Genomic DNA, 19,854 nt, shown 5'->3' on the forward strand with positions numbered 1-19,854 from the left:
CCTTATTTGCACTGGCTGTTTTCAAGGGTGCTTGGGTTAAGGATGTGTGGAGGTGCAATGACGGTGGGGGGAGTTGGAACCCGTTTTTTTCTAGACCATTTCATGATTGGGAGTTGGAAGAGGTTTGTAGATTTTTTTGTGGCCTTAAACGGGAAGCAAATTCAACAAGCAGTGGATGATAGGGTGATTTGGAGAGAGATTAATCAGTTAACTCTCTTTATAAATCATTAATATTAGGCCATCCAGACTCCTTCCCTTTGTTGGCTATTTGGAAAGTCTCGATGCAACCTAGAGTGAGTTTTTTTGGGTGGGAAGTAAATTGGGGGAAGGCCCTTACCTTGGATCAGCTTCAAAAGAGAGGATGGGCTCTAACAAACAGATCTTACCTTTGTCAAAGGCATGAAGAATCAATAGATCATATTCTCCTCCACTGAGAAAAGGCAAAGATTCTTTGGGTGTTGCTTTTCTCTATGTTCGGGGTGTAGTGGATGCTGCCAGCCACTGTTAAGGAGTTGCTTTTGGGGTGGAATGGGACTTTTGTGGGAAAGAAAAGGAAGGGTGTTTGGCGAGCAAGTCCTTTGTGCCTCTTTTGGACGGTTTGGACTGTAAGGAACAAAGTTGCTTTTGAGAAAGAAGAGCTGTCAATTCAAAGGCTTAAGTTTTCTTTTGTTTATTTTCTTTGATCAGAGATGAAATTGTCTATAAAATATGGTCCCTCGACCTTAGTTGATTTTGTTGGTTGGGTGACAACCCGGTAAGGGTGTGGGTAGAGCTGCTCCTCTGGCCTTGGCGTTCAGCTAGGGTGTGAGGGGTGTTTTCTTTTCTTGTAACTTTAGGCCATTGCTTTGATGGTTTTTTAATACAATCTCTTTACTTATCAAAATAAAAAAATAAAAAAATAAACCATCATCAATAATTCTAATAATTTTTTTTACAATTGAACTTAAAAAATAAGTTACATTGATCTAAATATTAACTAAAATGAAATTATTGAAAAATTAAAAGTCAGGATTTGGTACTATTCTCCAAATTAAAAATCCAAAAATTAATGAACGGCATAGTTTGGATCCCAAATTTACAAATTTAAATATGCAGCACACAAAAACTAGTGAGTATATTATTACAATAAATTTTGGTATTTTGGGCATTTAAAAACATATTATATTACTAGGTTTTAAAATTATTGATTAATATATATATTTTAAAAACATATTATATTACTAGGCCATTTTGGTATTTTAATATATATTTTACAAACTATACAACGAAGTTGTTTTAATACACAATCAAGATCGATGTATTGCATTAATTAGAACAAAACTTACGTTAATAATTTTTATTTATTTTTGGTCAAAATAAAGAGAACTTAACTAATTCAAAATGTACAATAAAGTTGTTTTAATATACAATCAGCAGGATGCGTTGCATTAACTAGAACAAAATTTATGTTTGTAATTAGTAACCAAACAACACAGTAAAGCTGCGCTACAATTGCCACAAAACTTGTAGATTTCCATGAAGGGTCCTGACCTTCTAGATCATAGTAAGCATACTTTCAAGATGAAAGTGCATCTCCAAATAGTGGAAATGGAGGGTGTACAATGGTTACGAAACTTGAAAATTTCCAAGGTTTTTCTATATGGAAACTAAATAACACAAGACCTAAGGATGTATATGCAAGCATACGTTTTATGCTTGTTTGAGTAATAGCAATGAGATTCCCTAATATCATGTTAAGAATAACTAGGAATTTTAGAAGATAAACAAAGATTGCTTTGCATTTATAATTATTTTCACATCAAGAAGTCAGACATCAGACTAAATTTACGAGAGAAGTTAGTATAAGAGACCAAATAACTCATTTTCCTTTTATGCATAGCTCATTTAGGATAGTTTCTCTCTCTCTTTTTTTTTTTTTTACTTTAGATAGAGGCATTAAGGAGTAAGCTAAGGCATCAAACTAAATCTATGAGGGAAGTTAGTATAAGAGACCAAAGAACTCATTTTCATTTTACGTATAGCTTGTTAAGGATAGTTTCTCCTATTTATTACCTTAGTTAGAGGTTGAAGTTGAAGTTAAAATCATAATTTTCAAAGAACAATATTGATATTATAAAATTTAACGAAACATAAAAAAAACTCTTTATTTACATCGAAATAGAGTTTTTACAAAAAGTAACATTTTTTACTTTCAGATTAAGTTTTTAAGCCATAAACTCTTTGAGTAAAATTAGTTAAACATGTATAAATACTCCTATGAAGTTTAAAAAAGACTTTTTTACTTCTTAGAAGCCAATTCAAAGAGTGTCATAGTTGTGTACATAAAAGAAAATCTATCTCCTAAAAATAACTAATAATTAATAATATTAGTCCTTTCTCACTGTGCTTCTTGTGTAACTTGGAAAAGAAAATCAAGTGATAAATGTATAGTGGAACCTCAAAAAATTAACACTCGAAAAATTGATAATTAACCTTGATTAAGATTGTATTTTTTGTCCATCTTGACTTATGGTCAATGTGCTAAATTAATAATTCAATAAATTTATAAGAGAATACATTATAAAAAATTTACATAGCTTCATATACGATTCATTTAATACACACATATATATATATATAAATGAATAATTTTTCTAATATGCAAATAAATTTGTATGCTTTGTTTATGAGGTCTTTGTAATATATGAGTCCAATATTACTTTTTTCTTCTTGAAATTGATGTCAACTTGGATCTCCTCTTTAACTTTTTATAGTGCAAAAGTAGATTCTAGTATGACATCCTTGTATTGCAACAGGAAAATATTCAATGTTATCATCACTTTGAGTGCTTTTTTACATGAGATTGACTCCATAGTAGTACTATCACCTTCAACTTTATTCTCATGATGAAAAAAAATTATAGAGATGATCACGGCATATAAGGGGAAGATTTTCCCATGATGTGAAAATATTCCATGAACAGAGAAAGAAAAGAACCTCCTTTGTAAGTATTTTCACATTAGGGAGTTAGCTAAGATGTTAGACTGAATTTACGAGAACTTTCTGGTTAGCTTTGTGTAGTAGCAGAGATTTTTCTTATTAGAGGTTAGCATAAGAGACCAAGGACCTCCTTTTCACTTGGTATAGTATTATAGATAAAAGGAAACCTGACCTTGAAAAAACTAATAATAATAGTAGTCCTTTTTTCACGGTGCTTAACTGGGAAAAGAACAAATGATCAATGTATGTAGGAAGAAACATCTTTAGTTAAATACATAAAACGACAAAAAAAAAAAAAAAAAAAAAGGAAGGAAAGAAAGGGGGTCCATTCCTATCTTGGTTGTTTGCTTTGATAGAGAATACATATCGACCAGCTTCCTATAGACTTTGAATGAAATAATCTTATGAAATAATGATCATGACATACGAAAGGGAGGCTTGTCTCATGATAAGAACATGAATTGAGAAAAAAGGACGAGAGCAGAAATAAAAGGTCACCCAACCTTAACTGTTCCCTTGCTTTTTATTAAAGACTGACAGGTTACCAACTTACAATGTGCGAAAACAGATATACATAAATTAGAAAGCTCATTTTGATGGAGGTATAAAGTAGATTCAAAAGTTAACTTTGAACAATATCACTTTAATGCACCTTCTCACCATCACACATTGGGTGCCAAAGTTGGTTTCTTATTAATCATGTCGTTCATTCAACTTAGAAATACAAATAAAGAAGCCCTGGCCTGCACAAATAAAAAGAAAAGAGGCCTCTCCAAGCTTGTTCCAGCTTTAATAAAGATGAAGGCAGAGAAGAAATTAAATATCCCCTGAATTTTAGTCTGATCAAGTCCTTGTGACAAACATGTGGACGTGATTTGCACGAGTCGTATTTAACAAAAGATGGGATAAAACTTACTTTCAAAATAAATGATGGTTAAAAATTAGTCGTTACATTTCTATAGAGTAGAAAATGACAATATTTCTTATTAGTTTCAGCCTTAAAATGTGGAATTATATTATTAAATAAAGATTGAATCCCTTCACTTAAATAAGATATTGTGTAAAAGTCTTTAAGTTTTTAAATATGTAATATGATAAGTATAAGGTTAAATTTATCAAAATGAATCATTTTTTCGGATTTCAATGATTTTCATTATCAAATGGTCGAGTTACATTGAACATTTCAACGCTTTTGACTTCTGTTAATTTAGCACTTATGATTCAATATTAAAGCTTTTCAGTACTTAATTTTGAGTTTTATATATCATCACCTAATATTCCTCAATCAGCTCTAAATGACAAATATAACATCAAACCATTGGAGACAAAATATGGTTGAATGTGTTGCAGCTTCCAAGGGCATTTCCTATTCAAGGTTCACATCTCAAATTAGACCTTGAGACAATATTTATCCTTCCTTGTTAGATTTACATTCCGAATCAAACCGTGTGTAATCTATTCTTCCTTTTTTGATTCATTCCAAATCAACCATCGAGTAAACTATCAATGCCTCGGTTTTTTTTTTTCTTTTTTTTTTCGGGCTTGTTGTCTTTGTTTAAATTCTATGAATATATGAATGAAACAAATGTTTAAATATTTTTCGCTTCTATTTATCATTTATTCTTGTTCCTATCATTCTCTAAGTTCTTTCAAATTCATCATGGTATTAGAGGAGGCTTTTGTGTTCTCTACACTCAACAATCTCGATGAACCAAAGATCAAAATGCAATCGTCCTACTAATGAACAAGTTTTCTTTCTAGTCACAATACAATAATCCTACTAATGCACAAGTGGAGTATAAGGTTTTTCATTTTTCATGTAAAAATTCATTTTTTTTATTGATCTATGTAACGCATGGAGAGGATGGAGGCAGTTAAACTGATCTTCCTCAAATGAAAATAGATGAGTTTTTGAAAGAAAAGTTGATCGGAGATGTAGGAAACTAGTCTTGGAATCTATAGTAGTTGTAGTACCACTCAAGTGGCCAAATTGGTGCTTGAGTGATTATCAAGTGTTTAAGCACCCTTCCAATGTTGGATCTAGTCCTAGAAGCATTTCCAATGCTCCAGAGTTGCTTCCAGCACTGTTTTAAGCGACCAAGAGCATCTAGTAACAAAATTGGGGGTTTTAGAGTGTTTTTTGGGTCTTTGTATTTTTTTTTACTAACCCTAATTTGTTTTGTAAGTTAATTCGGTAATTTTTTTATTTTGGAAATCCAAATATTTGGGATCACCAAATATGAAATAGGATCTCTAAGGCCATTGAAAGCTTTACTCTTTTATTTGTTTCCTTTTTATGCATTTTTTTATGACATATGTTTGGAAATTTTGGATAAAATAATTAAAATTAGTAATTTTGGATTTTCTTAAGAAAAATAAATTTTCATGAGAAGTACTCACTTTCCAAAAATTATTTATTTAAAATTGGAAGTTGTTATTTTAGATTTCTATTCCTTTTCAACAATATAGTTTAGATAGTTGGCTCTTTAGGTTCCCCTATGAGAAGGAGAATAACATCTCTCGTGGTCTTTTAGACTCTTTTTCCAACGAGAAGGATGATAACACCAAAATTTCTTTAGGCTCTTCTCCTTAGTAGAGGAAAGACTATGTTGGATAAGGAAAGTTCAAGGAGAAGGAATGATAGAACAATTCTTTTAGCACAAGTTTTCCAATTTAGGAAATAAATAAAGGATTTGAAAATTCTCATGATAGAGAATTTGTTTTAAGAAAGGTTACCAAAATTACTTAAAGTCTCTTATTCCAAAGTATTGAGTAGGAGAAAACCATAGGTAAGCTTATAGTCTCTAAGATCATGCCCATCTTGATTTTGGGCACATAACCATCATGAAGATGGGATGACTGAAGGAATTAAGAGATATGGACTATCCTTAATATTAAATACTTCACTGGGTATCATTGATGTTAAGGATATTGATTACACACATAACCGAGATGTGAAGAGGTAGAATCACTTGAAGTGGTCCCACTTGCATAGCCTGAGGATAACCTTTTAAGCTTTAAGGAAAGTTGATTAATTAGAGAGGTTCTCTACCTAGTAATAAGAATCATGACCTGCCTAAGGTAGGCTTGATTCTTATGATACCATGATACCTTGCATAGTTACATGTAGTTTGAGAGCACTACATATTTGCTAAATTTTATTGTCTTTACTTAAAAGCTTAGCTTCTTTTATTAATGCATGAAATTTTTTATTTGTTAAAAGAATCATATCATATAACCTGATCACCCCCATTCTCATTACTAACAAGTTAACTAGTCCTAATTATGTTGATTGGAAAAGAAACTTGAACACAGTGTTCCATAGCAGAATAACTAAAATGGGTAACTTAAGAGTTTGTTCCACCTATATATTCCCAATAATTTTTCCACATAAGAAGTGAAAGATGCTCAATCTAAGATGTAAAGAGTGGATGCGAAGGCTTGTATTATAATCGGGTCTATTGATATGTGTTGCAACAATAACACATGGTCATTTCCACTACTTATGAGTTTTTCTTGAGCTTGTAGGAGATGTTTGGTGATAGAGGTAAGTTAGATAGGTAAGTTACCTTTAGGTCCATATTAAACACCAAGATGATAGAAGGGACTTCCTTTAGAGATCAAATGATTTGTATGATTGCACTCTTTAGTGAGATGGTGATTACTACCAAAAAGTGCTATTTTGTAGACCTAATAATAATGGTTTTAAGCACCTTTGAGTAGTAATCATATTCATTTAACCCAATTAATTCATTAAGGTCCTTAGTAATTGGTTTTAACCATTTTGTGGCAAGTTTACATGTTTTTATCAGCTTATGAATCGATTCAAGCATGCCAATTGATGGAGGAGCTACTTGGGCGAGTTAAGCAAGGATTTTGTACATTTATAGGCTTGAATTTCAAGTGGAAACACGAGCACAAGCAATGGAGAAGAGGAAAACAGAGTGAAGAAAACAGCTGCAGTCTTCATTTGAACTTTTGGAGCACTTCCCGAAGTCCATTTTTTGCATGCTATATACCATTTGAAAGCTTAGGAAGTCAAGAATCCAACGCTTCAAACCGTGTATGATTTGGAGCTGAAATGAGGAAGATATGGCCTTTGGAAGGCAACTGCATCATGTCAAATGACCAATTTCGCAATGTGAATTTCACATTGCGAAAATTTCGCAAGGAGATTTTCTTCATGGTGCGAAATTTTGCCATTTCGCAATGTGAATTTCACATTGCGAAAATTTCGCAAGGGGATTTTCTTCATGGTGCGAAATTTTGCCATTTCGCAATGTGAATTTCACATTGCGAAAATTTCGCAAGGAGGATTTAGGCACATTGCGAAATTCCTTTGAATCCCCTGTTTTGAGACGTTGTTGATGTTATTCCACTACCGGTTCTCCAAGATATTTTGCTTGATTTTTAGCTTTGTAAATACCTATTTTACCCTTGTAATCAACCAATGAATAGGTTGCTTTTGTAATAGCTCTTGTAATTTAGCTTGTTATTGTCTTTAAATAGAGGTGAAGAGCCTCAGACAATAATCTAATTTTGTAACCTGTAACTTTAGAAGTTATAAGATCACTTTTGTTCAGAAGCTTCTTTTCTCTTTTCTTTCTCATTTTCTTAGTAGCCAAACACCCTTGGAGGATGAAATCCCCAAGGATGAGAGGCTAAAACCTTTTAGTTTCTTGAAGTAATGGATGCCATGTGAAGCTCCCGTGTCAGGATGGAGATTTCCAAGCCATGAATGTAAGTAGCTGAGCGTCATAAATGTTTTCATTCAAAGTAAAGCTTTTAATCCCTCTGACTTGCTTTGAATGGCCAATACTTGATAACCTTTTGGTCTCAGTGGATTCTTATTGTTAGATCCACTGATGTTCATTAGTTATCTTCTACGAGCCATTGTATTGCAAGTCGAGGAGATGACCTATATCATTAAAAGAGCATTTATGAGGTTCAACTACCCTTTTTGTAAGTTTTAAAGGACTAAAACTCAGTTGTTAAACTCATACCGGTTCGGGAAGTAAGCATCACCTTAGTTGCTTCCCCAACTCGAGGTGAAGAGTTCCAAAATCTCCATTTTTACATAGTGAGTTAAGCATGGCTATCCAAAGCTTTGAGAAACTTCTTTTTCCATCTTTTAACCTATTTTCATGTTAGTTTAGTTTACACACCTTCATCTTTATATGTTTTCATCTTAACTTAATTTTTATTAAGAAAAGTTCACTCCATCCTCCGAACTTCACCAGTTAAAGTAAAAACCCTTCCCAGTGTTCGATCCTAGAGCCACTATGCTATAGTAGCTTTGCTACTTTAGTGTAAGGACGTTAGGTATAAATTTTGTTGATACCCTTACATGCCAAGCTACCAAGAGTCGGGTTATCAGATGGAAATCCTTCAAGTTGAAATCGATGGGGAAACCCAATTCAACACGATCCTAAAGACTTTGTCAGATTTCTTTAGGTGGTTTATGCCCAATCATACTATGAATAAGTCAATGATGAGTTTACTTGAACTGATGGGGGAACTCTAGGTGACTAAGAGGATTCTTAAGGATCTTAGAAGTTTTTAGGTTTTTACCATAAGAAGAAGAAGAAGAAGACTTTCAAGAATACAAAGCAAAGAAAGTCCAAGGTTGGGGAAAGCAAGAACAAAGGAAAGGGGAAATGTTTCCTTTGTGGCAAGAAGGGTCACTAGAAGAAGGAATGCCTCATTTACTTGAAGAAAAAGGAATGTATGATTCATTCACTTTTAGTTGAATATTGTTTAGTAGTGGATTCCACCAACTCATGGTGAATAGATTCTAGTGCCATTGACCATATCTGTAATTCGTAATTCTTTATAGGGGTTTTAACAAAGGATAAGGTTGAATAAAGGAGAGATGTACCTAATGTTAGGGTTTGCTACAAGGATCCCTGTGCAAGTTGCGAGAGATGTTACATTAGTGCTAGAGAATAGTGGTCATCTAGAAGAAGAAAGCCCTATCTACATAAAGTAAAAGAAAGGTATGATTCATTTACTTTTAGTTGAATCTTGTTTAGTTGTGGATCTTACTAATTCATGGTGGATGGATTTCTAAGCCACTGACCATATCTATAACTCTTTATCAGGGTGTCAATTAAATAGATGGTTGAATGAAGGAGTGATGTACCTAACTTTAGCATCTACTACGAGGATACCTATGCAAGTCATGGGAGATGTTACCCTAGTACTAGAAAATAATAGTCATCTAGAACTCAATGATTGTCTTTATATACCTGAATCTAGAAAGAATCTTATTTTAGTTTCTAGTTTACATAAATGGAAGTATTTAGAGTTTGTTTGGTAGTGATTTTAGAAAACACTTTTAATTTTTCTAACACTTGAAAGTTTTTGTCTTTCAAGCATTAAAAAGACTAGAAATGCTTCTTAGAATCACTACCAAACACACTCTTAGTTTATTTCAATAAAAATGATTTCATTAGAAAGAAGACTCATTTATTTGCTAAAGTTCATTGGTTGACAATCTCTTCCTTATTGCTCTTGTTTTATTTTACCTATTATTGAAAATCATCATACCCCATTAAAGAGGAAAATACCTAGTACTAATCAAACATACTTATGGCATCTACGCCTAGGTCATGTAAATCTAAATAGGATCCAAAGACTAGTGACATCTGGAGCATTGCACTCATTAATTCCAAAAGACCTTTTAGTTTACGAATCTTATATAAAAGATAAAATGACCACGAGCCCTTTGAATTTTCGGAGTTAGAGCGTATTGATGTGTATGAACCTTTTAATGTCTAATCGTGTGGAGGGTATGAATATTTGATCATCTTCAAGGATGATTACTTTTGGTATGGTTATGTTTACCTTATGCATGGGAAATCTAATGCCTTGGATAAATTTAAGGAATTTAATATGGAATCTGAGAACTAGCTATGTCAATGCCTTGGTTAGATAAGTTTGATTTTTTTTTTGAAAGAGCATGGGATTATATCCCAATTGAGCACCCTTAGATTTTCACAGTAAAATAAAGTAGCGGAAAGAAAAAATTCAACTCTTATGGACATGGTGAAATCTATGATGAGTTTTTCAACACTCCTTACATCCTTTTGGGGATATCCTTGAACACTACTAGATATCTTCTTAACTTAGTCCCATCTAAGTTGGTACCTTTGATTCTTATTGAGATGTGGATGGATCCTAAACCTAGTTTACATCAAGTTCATATATGGGGGCGTCTACCACACATGCTAAGGCCAAAGGTAGATAAGTTGGTACCTAGGTCCGAAGTTTGTCAGCTTGTTGGGTGTCTAAAAGGAATGAGGGTTTATCACTTTTATAGTCAAGTCAACTAGAAGGTGTTTGTTAGTACAAATGTCAGATTTTTGGAAAATGACTATATGATGACTAATAAGCCTAGTAGTGAGGTTGATTGGAGAGCACTAGATGTGACTACGACATTAGTAGAAAATACAGTGGAAACAACACAAACTATTCCTAATTCTAGTGCACTAGGTCCTTATCATAATGAGAGGGTTGTTATGCAACCGGTTTAATTCATGTATTTAAGAGTTTGTTGAGGTTATTTTAGAGTAACATGAAATTGATCCATAGATGATAAAGAAGCAATAAGTGATGCGGATGCAAATCCTTGACAAATGGCTATGAACGTAAAGTTAGAATCTATGTATTCTAACTATGTCTGAAACCTTGTAGAAGTGCCTAAAAATATAAAACCCCTAAAGTACAAGTACAAGTGAGTCTACAAAATGAAGAGAGGAGTAGACAGAAAAGTTAAGACATGTATGTTAGAATAGAGCCCTTAAAAACATAACATGATGTAACAGATTTGGAATACATTATTCACTTAGAGGTTCACTTTTATTTATCCTTATTCCATGCATTACACTTAATTTATGAGTATTTTGGCTTGAAATCTCTTGCATTATACATGACTTGGGTGCATTAGGAGTTGTACGGAAGATCCAAGTCTTGGATTCCTCGTAAGTAGATGGTTTGTTCACAACCAATTCATGGACCTAAACAATTTGTTTAAGGTTGTAGTGCTCCACTTCCTAATTAGAGGGATGGTTAGTCTTGGTTGTTGAGATGGGGTTCCCATGGTAAGGGCACTAGTGTGTATAGTTACACATTGGACATGACCTACAATGAGTTATGACATAAGGTTATCAGGTAGTCATGACTTTACTAAGTTGCTATACTGTATAGTCTTTTAACCTTGAGAGAAGGTTAAGCTTGTATAGAAGTTAGTAGTGGCTTTGGTCTATGGGTGAGATCATAAGTTGATTATATATTCCCTATGGATTAGGTCATTATTAATGAAAGTTGGTAGCAAAAGGTATTCTCAATAGAGGTGCCATGATATCTCATAGAATTTGAGATAGCATGCCTCCTTGGGTGATCCTAAGGACATGTGATCATAAAATCTGTAAGCCTACAATAATTCTTTTAGTAGAATTTGACATATGCTCTTAATGAGCTAGAGTATGTCATTTGATCACATAATAAGAGGATTTGTAACTTAAGGATTGTAAAGGTAGTCTTAAAATGTTGATATCTTTGACCTTGTTAGAATATGGATGGCTAGTTCATAGGGAGACTATATATAGTGGATAGTAAGTCACGAACCAAAGCACTTGTTGTCTCAATGTAATATACATAGGGTACGAGAGTGTAGTTGACTCTTTATAGTGAGATGTTGAGTCAATTTTAGAATTGGATCATGAGGGAGCTAGTATGTCATATGGGTCCAAATGGTCTTCGTTTGAGCTCATGTTCCTTGATGACATGGTTTATAAGGGTTGGATGGGTTTTTAGTTCACTTATGTGCATAAGAGTGTTTTTGTAACTAAGTAAGGTTGCACAAGGGATAAGTAAACGATATCGTTGGAAGGCTAATTGATTAATTGGAACCCTATTAGGTTTATCAATCAATTGGCAACCTTTTTTGCCTAGATTAAGTGAACCAAGCTCGTGGTGGACTCAAGTCACTCATGCCCAGTAGAAAGCCTATAAAGACCCTTTTAAGGATTAGGGTTTTTAACTTTTGTCATTCTCTTCCTCCAGTCCAGAGAGAGAACCTTAACCTTCAACCTTGAAATCTCCACCATCTCAGTGCCTAAACTTAATGAGGAGTCATAGGGTAGAATATCATGGCATTTATGAGATTTGTTACAATTTCAGAGCTTTATACATTGATAAGAATCAATTCGAGAAGATTCAGGTCATAGGTATGACATTTTCTCTTGATCTATGGTATCTATATTGGTTTTTGAGACCAAGTTTTCTGCTTTGTTTAGATCTGGAGAAGCCTAGGATAGATATTCATGCACCCTAACAATCCAAGGCATTGGAACAAAATAATATGGGGTTTCCAACAAGATAAGGCTAGGCTTGTAGCGAAGGGTTATAGTAAAAAACACAACTTCGACTATGATAAAATCTTCTCATCGGTAACCATGCTCAAGTCCATCAGGATATTCCTATCCATTATGGTACATCTCGATTATGAGATACAACAAATATATATCAAGACTCTATTCTTAAATAACAGTCTTAATGAGAGCATCTATATGATGCAACTAGATGGTTTCATAGCAAAGGGCTAAGAATATATGGTATGGAAGTTGCATAAATCCATTTATGGATTAAAGCAAGCATCCTGCTTATGGAACTAATGTTTCGATTGGCAATTAAAACCTTTAACTTTGATCAAAACAAGGGTAGACTTTATGTGTACAAGAAGGTGTAGGGAAACATGGTGGCCTTTATGATCTTGAATGTTGATGACATTGTACTCCTTAGTTATGATGTATAACTATTATCATCAATCAAGATCTAGTTATCTACTCAATTCCACATGAAGGTATTAGGATAATCGTAGTATATTCTTAGGATTAAGGCCTTATAAGATTGCAAAAATAGGGAATTGATATTGTCTCAAGCCACTTATAGTGATAAGATCTTGGTCAAGTATACGGTACAAGATTCAAAGAAGGGTTTCTTACCCTTCAAGTGTGAAATTCCTCTTTTCCAAGATTAGTGTCCTAATACACCTAAAAAGAAAAAACACATGCAAACAATACTTTATGCATTAATAGTGGGTAACCTTATGTATGCAATGTTGCATATTAGACTAAACATTTATTTTGTAGTAGGTATGGTGAGTAGATATAGTCAGATCTAGGTTCAAAACATTGGACAACTATCAAGTATATACTCAAGTATCTTAGGAGAATAAAGAATTATATGCTTATGTGTGATGAGTTAGTACCCAAAGGGTACATGAATTCAATCTTATAGTTTGATAAGGATTCTCATTAGTCTACCTTTAGTTTTGTATTTACCTTTGATGGTGTGGTTATTAGTTGGAGGAGTGCGAAACAATCTTGCATTGATGACTCCACTATAGAAGTTGAGTATGTTGTAGTTTCTAAAGCAACAAAGGAAGCCATTTAGCTTCAGAAGTTCCTCATGGGAGTTGGGATAGTATCCTTGATTGTAAAACCATAACACTTCTATGAAAACAATGGGGGTGGTGACATGGTATATGTGGTTACCAAAAGGGTAACCACATTAAGAGAAAGTACTATTTGTTATGTTAGATAGTTTAAAAGAGTAATATGATGGTTGAGAAGATACCTTTTACGGAGAACCTAATATATCCTTTTACCAAGAAATTCATGTGGAGAGGATTTAATGATCATTGGGATAACATAGGTATCAAATGTGTACTTAGTTCGTTTTGTTAGCAATGTTCTTTTAAGGTTAGTAGAATATTGTTAAGATAAAGTCGTTAAAAGCATGACATGTTGTAACAAATTTAGAATTTATTATTCATTTAGTAATATTCCAATTTTACTTTTATCTATCCTTATTCCATGCATTATGCCTTATTAGCATTCTAACCTGACATCTCTTATTGTACATGACTTGGATGCATTACGAGTTATATGGAAAATCCAAGTCATGGGTTTCTTACAAGTTAATGATTTGTTCACAGCCAGTTCATGGACTTAAGACAATTCGTTTGAGGTTGTAGTGCATTACCTCCTAATTGGAAGGATGATTGGTCTTAGTTATTGAGATGAGGTCCTCATAATGAATGCACTAGTTTGTATGGGTTATAGATTTTATAAAACCTATGGTGAATCATGATGTAAGTCATCAGGTAATCATGACTTCATTAAGCTATTATAATGTATTGTCTCTCAATCTAGAGAAAATACTAGGCTTATGCCAAAGTTAGCAATGACTTTAACTCATGGGTTAAATTTTTAAGTGTTCACATATTCTTTATGGATTAGGTAGCTATTTATGAAAGCTAGTAGTAATAGTTATTCTCAACATAAGGACACGTGATATCTCATGACACTGTGTACCCTTAGGTGATCCTAAAAATATGTGATCATGAAATCTGCAGCCCGAATAATTCCCTAATCAAAATTTGACATATGCTCTTATGAGTTATGACATGTCATTTGATCATATAATAGGGAAATCTATAACTCAGGGATAGTAGAAATAATCTTGAGAGGTCGATAAATTTCACATTTGTATATCATAGAGAGATTGTATACAATGGATAGTAGGTCATGAGTTCAAACACTTTGTCTTTTTTTAATATACATAGGGTATTGAATTGTAGTTGACTCTCTATAATAGGATATTGAGTTAGCTTCAGAATTGGATTATAAAGGAGTTGTATTATTCTATGGGTCTTAGTGGTCCATGCTCAAGCTCATATACCTTGATGACATAGTTTATGAGGGTTGGATTGGTTCATGGTTCACTAATGTGTATAAAATTATTTTTGTAAATACGGAAAGTTGCACAGGAATAAGTGAACAATATATCTGGATTGAGTTAATTGATTAATTGGAGCGCTATTGGTTTAATTAATCAATTAAAACCCTTTTTAGGTTAAATTAAGCTACTTAAGCTACTTAAGCTTAAGGTGATCTTAAGTTACTTAAGCTCAATGGGAAGCTTATAAACACCCCTTTAGGGTTAGGGCTTTAGATTTTTGTCATTCTTCTTTACATTCCAAAGAAAGAATCTTAGATTCTACCCTTTAGATCTCCACCATTTGAGTGCTTAACTTTAAGGAGGAGCCATCAGGCGAAAGATAAGTGGGTTTAGAAAAATTTTGACAACTATCGCACATTTGACAACCTTCTTCCCCACAAGAATTGCATTTGAGAACATCCAAATCTTGGTAAGCACTTCTAATCTTTAGATCTATATCCTTTTTTTGTTTTGAATGCTTCTGTTGCTAAGATCTAGATAGCCTTAGGAAGTTTTTGAATGTACCTAACTAATCTAGGGCTTGGGAATAGAGTGATCCAAATTCCCTACAAAAAGAATAAGTGAGAGATGACCTTAGCAAAGTCCACAACCTCCATTATCAAGTCCATCTTAATTTGGGTCTATCACCATTCCAACGATGGGTTAGGTTTAAGGAATTAAGGGATATGAACTTTCCATATGGATAAGGCTACCTATTAGTAGTTGAAGCAACCACCCCAACAATGGTGTTTTTCACATGATAAATTTGATGTCAAGAATAATGGTTATATATTTATCTTGGATATGAACTAATTGAATCACCCACCGTGGTCCCACTTACATAGTCCAAACTAAAACATAAAAGGTATGTTGAGCTTGCCTTGAGGTTAAATAAGGCAAGAAGATCAATTTGACAAGGTCTCTACCTAGTAATACGATCATGACCTACCCAATGTAGGCTTCATTCTAACAAAAGGATATATAGTCTTAAGAACTATACTATTTTGCTAAATTAATTTATATTTTCCTTATAGTGAATGCTCAATAACCAATGCATAGTTTACTTTTTGTTACAATAATTATGTCATATAATCTTATCAAACTTATTCTTACTAATAATAAATTAACTGAACCAAACTATGTGGATTGGAAAAGAAATTTGGCCATAGTTCCAAATACCTCTAATGAATAATTTGTGCAAGAAAAGAGAGATGCCTATCATAGTTGGCATAAAGCGGATCAAAAGGCCAAGTGTATCAAACTCAAATCTTTGGATGATATGCTCTAAACTCATTTGCTTTAGGGTTAATGGAGCTATCTATAGTATGTTTTTATATTTTTTAGAGAGAAAACATTGAAGACTCTTCAATATTTGCTTTGTTTATGCAATATAATAATCATTTTTAGTTTCTTTTAATTCAAGAATGTTGATTTTAACTTTCTTGATGGTTTGTGTGAACAACACCACCTCCTTGAGAGGCTAACACCATCTTGAGGTGTGAAGTTTGAAAACCTAGGGTTAGAAACCACCAGAGGAACAATGGGCAAATGAAATTAATAATGACATTAATGTGAAAATTAGAAACTCTCCATGTTAGATCAATACTAGAAGTTAGAGATTCTTGGCACATTTTGATCTTGAGTTATCTCAATTAGTTCTTTCGTTACATGATCTTCAAAAAATCTATAGGAGTAGTAAGGTTTGAAAGGTTGAAACATAAACCCTAAATTAATTTCAATTTATCTAATACTAGTTAGATATCAAAATTAATGGTAAATTAGAGTTCGGATGCAACTTTGAGTTATAGAACTTAAGTCAATCTTGCTCTAAAGGCTAAAGACTATAAGATCCTAAAAGCTATACGATCCTAATAAATGTAATGCCCTTGTTCACTCTAAAGTTTCACTCCTAAAGTTGGATTGTGGAACCCCTGATCTTGAATTGATAGACTACAATTAATCCTCTGAGTATTTTGCAAACTTATTTAAATTTTGTTTTAATAATTTATGTACAAGTTGCAAAAACCAATCGTCTAAATATTTTATTTTTGAGTATAGGTAACAAGAAATCAACTTTGACCTAGTTTTGCTAATTTTTATAGATTAGTTCATGAGGGTGATACCCAAAGTACTACAAAAGCCTAGGATTTCTCTATTTAGTTTTTCTTCACTAGAGTTGTTATTTAAAAAGACTTCGTATTTTAGACAACAAAAAAGAGCACATACATACCTAAAAGTGTTTGTTGTTGCAACTTGCTTAACACTTGGACCCTTGGACCCATGTTTATAGTTGGGAAAGTTTGACCATACTAGCTGCTCTTGGTCAAAATGGAAACCCCAAAATTGAACTTGGGTTTGAGTCGAGAAGCTATGCTCTAACTCATATCATTAACCAAAAAACCAACGTAGGTTTAATCCAAATTTGACTTGGCAGCTCAGACCATGCTCTGGAATATAAATTGTTAGTTCTTGAAAAAAAATATATTCAGGGCTATTAATAATGCACCAAATTTTGAAAGGACCATGAGCTTACTACATAAAATTTTGTTTGAAATACAAAAATTTCTTTTCTAGGACTCCTCCAAACTGGCCCATTTTCAGTGATTGCTAGCATGATGACACTGTTCAAGATTTTTGGATGTACTTTTTGAAGTTATAGATATTAATTAAACTCAGATTAAATGACTTTGTCAATGGCATTGCTAGGAATTTTAGTCAGGGAAATTAAAAAAACTTGAGAATGAGCAGCTAGTTGCAGTTTTTATAGTGCATAACACTTATTATCTTACAAATTTTTCTTAGGAGTCAGCTTATTGAATTCCTAATCTATCTCGAGAAGTTCTTTGGCTGAAACTAAGGTTGGTGTGCTAAATATATCTGGAGCTGAGTGGATTTTATTTTTGAGTTATTAAAATTCAGTGATATATACTCTCCAAACCATCCCTTTGTGACTGATCAACTTTTTTGCAGACCCACTTTCTTCTTTAATAAAGAGATGCCCTTGCTTGTCGGATCCAACTCCCTTTTTTGACACATATCAGAGACTCATTAATAGAACTCTGCAATTCAGAAGTGCAATTTACAATATAACAGATATGAGGATGCTTCTGCAAGTGCTAGTATCAGTTCATCTCATCACAATCATCATCTCTTTCGTATTTATAGCACAGGAAGCAGGCGCATCTATGACCAAGCCTGGGTGCCCAGAGAAATGTGGGAATATTACCATTCCATATCCATTTGGCATGGGGAAAGGTTGTTACCTGAATAGAAATTTTGAGATCACATGCAACATGTCCTCCAATCCCCCTCGTCCTCTTCTCCTCCAAGAAGTTCAACTTTTGCAGATATCAGAAGACTATCTGCGCATCAACGATATTGTTCACCATAGCTGTTTTAATAAGCAATCAGGGAAGACTAATTCATCACATGTACCATATAACAGAACTCATCATTTCAGTTACTCACACACCCAGAATGAGTTCATAGCCATCGGGTGTGACATATTTGCTTATATCACTGAGGACAACAGTAAAACAAACGCAACTGGGTGTGCATCGCTTTGTAATACTGATGAAGACATCGCTACTGATTTTTCCTCTTCTGCTTGCTCTGGCATTGGTTGCTGCAGGACTTATCTCCAAACAGATATTTCACGGTTTTATCTGAAGATGCGTAGCATCAACATGATCACACCAATCTGGACCTCTCAACCATGTGGCCTTGCTTTCATTTCTGAGAGGAACTTCTCCATACGTCAATATTTTAACCTCTCTAGTAAATTTTTAGAGAGGAATTTGTATTTTGTTCCAGCAGTACTTGACTGGTCAGTTGGGGACGTCTCTTGCCCTGAGGCTATCAGAAGAAAAAACTATGCGTGTGGCCAGAATACGTGATTCGCGTGTAACTCCAAATGGGTCATTTAATCAAAAACATTTATAAAACTTATGACCTCATACTAATGTAGTAAAGCTACTATAGTATAGTGGCTCTAGGGTCGAACTCTGGGATGGGTTTTCATTCTACCAGTGATGTATTCAAAATTAGAAATTGTATTTAATGATTTCCTTAATCAAAAACTTAAAGTTTAAAAGAAAATAAAATTTGTTTTGAAAGTGTTTGAAACTAAACTAACATAAACTAATTAAAAATGGAAGAAAGAAAGTCTCCCGGAGCTAAGGGTTGCTAGGATCAAGTTCAGAATAGAAAGTGGAAAATTCCGGATTTTTCTCCTCGCATTGGGGATTTAACCTATAGTTATTTCTCGAACCGGTATAGGTTTGACAATGAAGATTTAATCCATAAAAGATCAATAGAAATGGTAGTCAAGGTCCATTAATGGCTTAAGACACTATGGGTCTTCACCTTGAATCACTTTCCAATGACTCGTACATGATAACTAATGGACTAATATGAATCTAGCAATAAGCATCCATAAAGACCTGAAGCTTACCATGTATTGGTCATTCAAAGTGATTCTAAGGGGTTTAAAGCAAAACTTTGGATTTAGAAGCCATTTATGAATTCCAACTACCTGAATTTAATGCACGGGAGCTTTCCACCATTTCATCTGGACTTTTCACCTAGCTTCCTCTACTCCAAGAAACCGAAAGTTTAGCCTCTCATCCTCCGGGCAAACATCCTTAGAGGTTGTTTGGCTTCCAAGAAAAAGAAAATAATAAAGAGAAAAGAGAACGAGAGAGCTCTGTAAAATTCTAAGTGTCAAAACGTAATACGTATTCTATATCTTTCAAGAGGTGATTTCCACCCCTTATAAAGTCTTTACAAAAGCCAAAGCTTATGATTCGTTAGTTACAAGGATAATAAAGGAAATTACATCACAAAATACAAAGGAAAATATCTAAAGTGGAGTCGGCAAAGGGCAGAGCAAAATTCGCAACACGCATGGGTTATGCGAACCAAATGCGAATGTTATGCGAATTTCGCATATGCTCTTATGGAATGCGAAATTTTCGCATATGCTGGAGCAGTTGGCTTCCGAAGGCCATATCTTCCTCATTTCAGCTCCAAATCGTGCACGGTTTGAAGCGTTGGATTCTTGACTTCAAGAGCTTTAAAATGGTATAT

The 19,854-nt window shown here is 33.7% G+C and overlaps 1 protein-coding gene across 1 annotated transcript; it reads left to right on the forward strand.

The window, feature by feature from the left end:
- Window positions 1-17,742: 17,742 nt before the first annotated feature.
- LOC104880572 (wall-associated receptor kinase 3-like) lies at window positions 17,743-18,662 on the forward strand. The gene has a single exon (XM_010657535.3). It carries the CDS (start codon window positions 17,862-17,864, stop codon window positions 18,660-18,662), a length of 801 nt encoding a protein of 266 aa, XP_010655837.2. The 5' UTR covers window positions 17,743-17,861.
- Window positions 18,663-19,854: the final 1,192 nt, after the last annotated feature.

Source organism: Vitis vinifera, chromosome 10, assembly GCF_030704535.1.
Source record: "Vitis vinifera cultivar Pinot Noir 40024 chromosome 10, ASM3070453v1".
Classification (NCBI taxonomy): Eukaryota; Viridiplantae; Streptophyta; class Magnoliopsida; order Vitales; family Vitaceae; genus Vitis; species Vitis vinifera.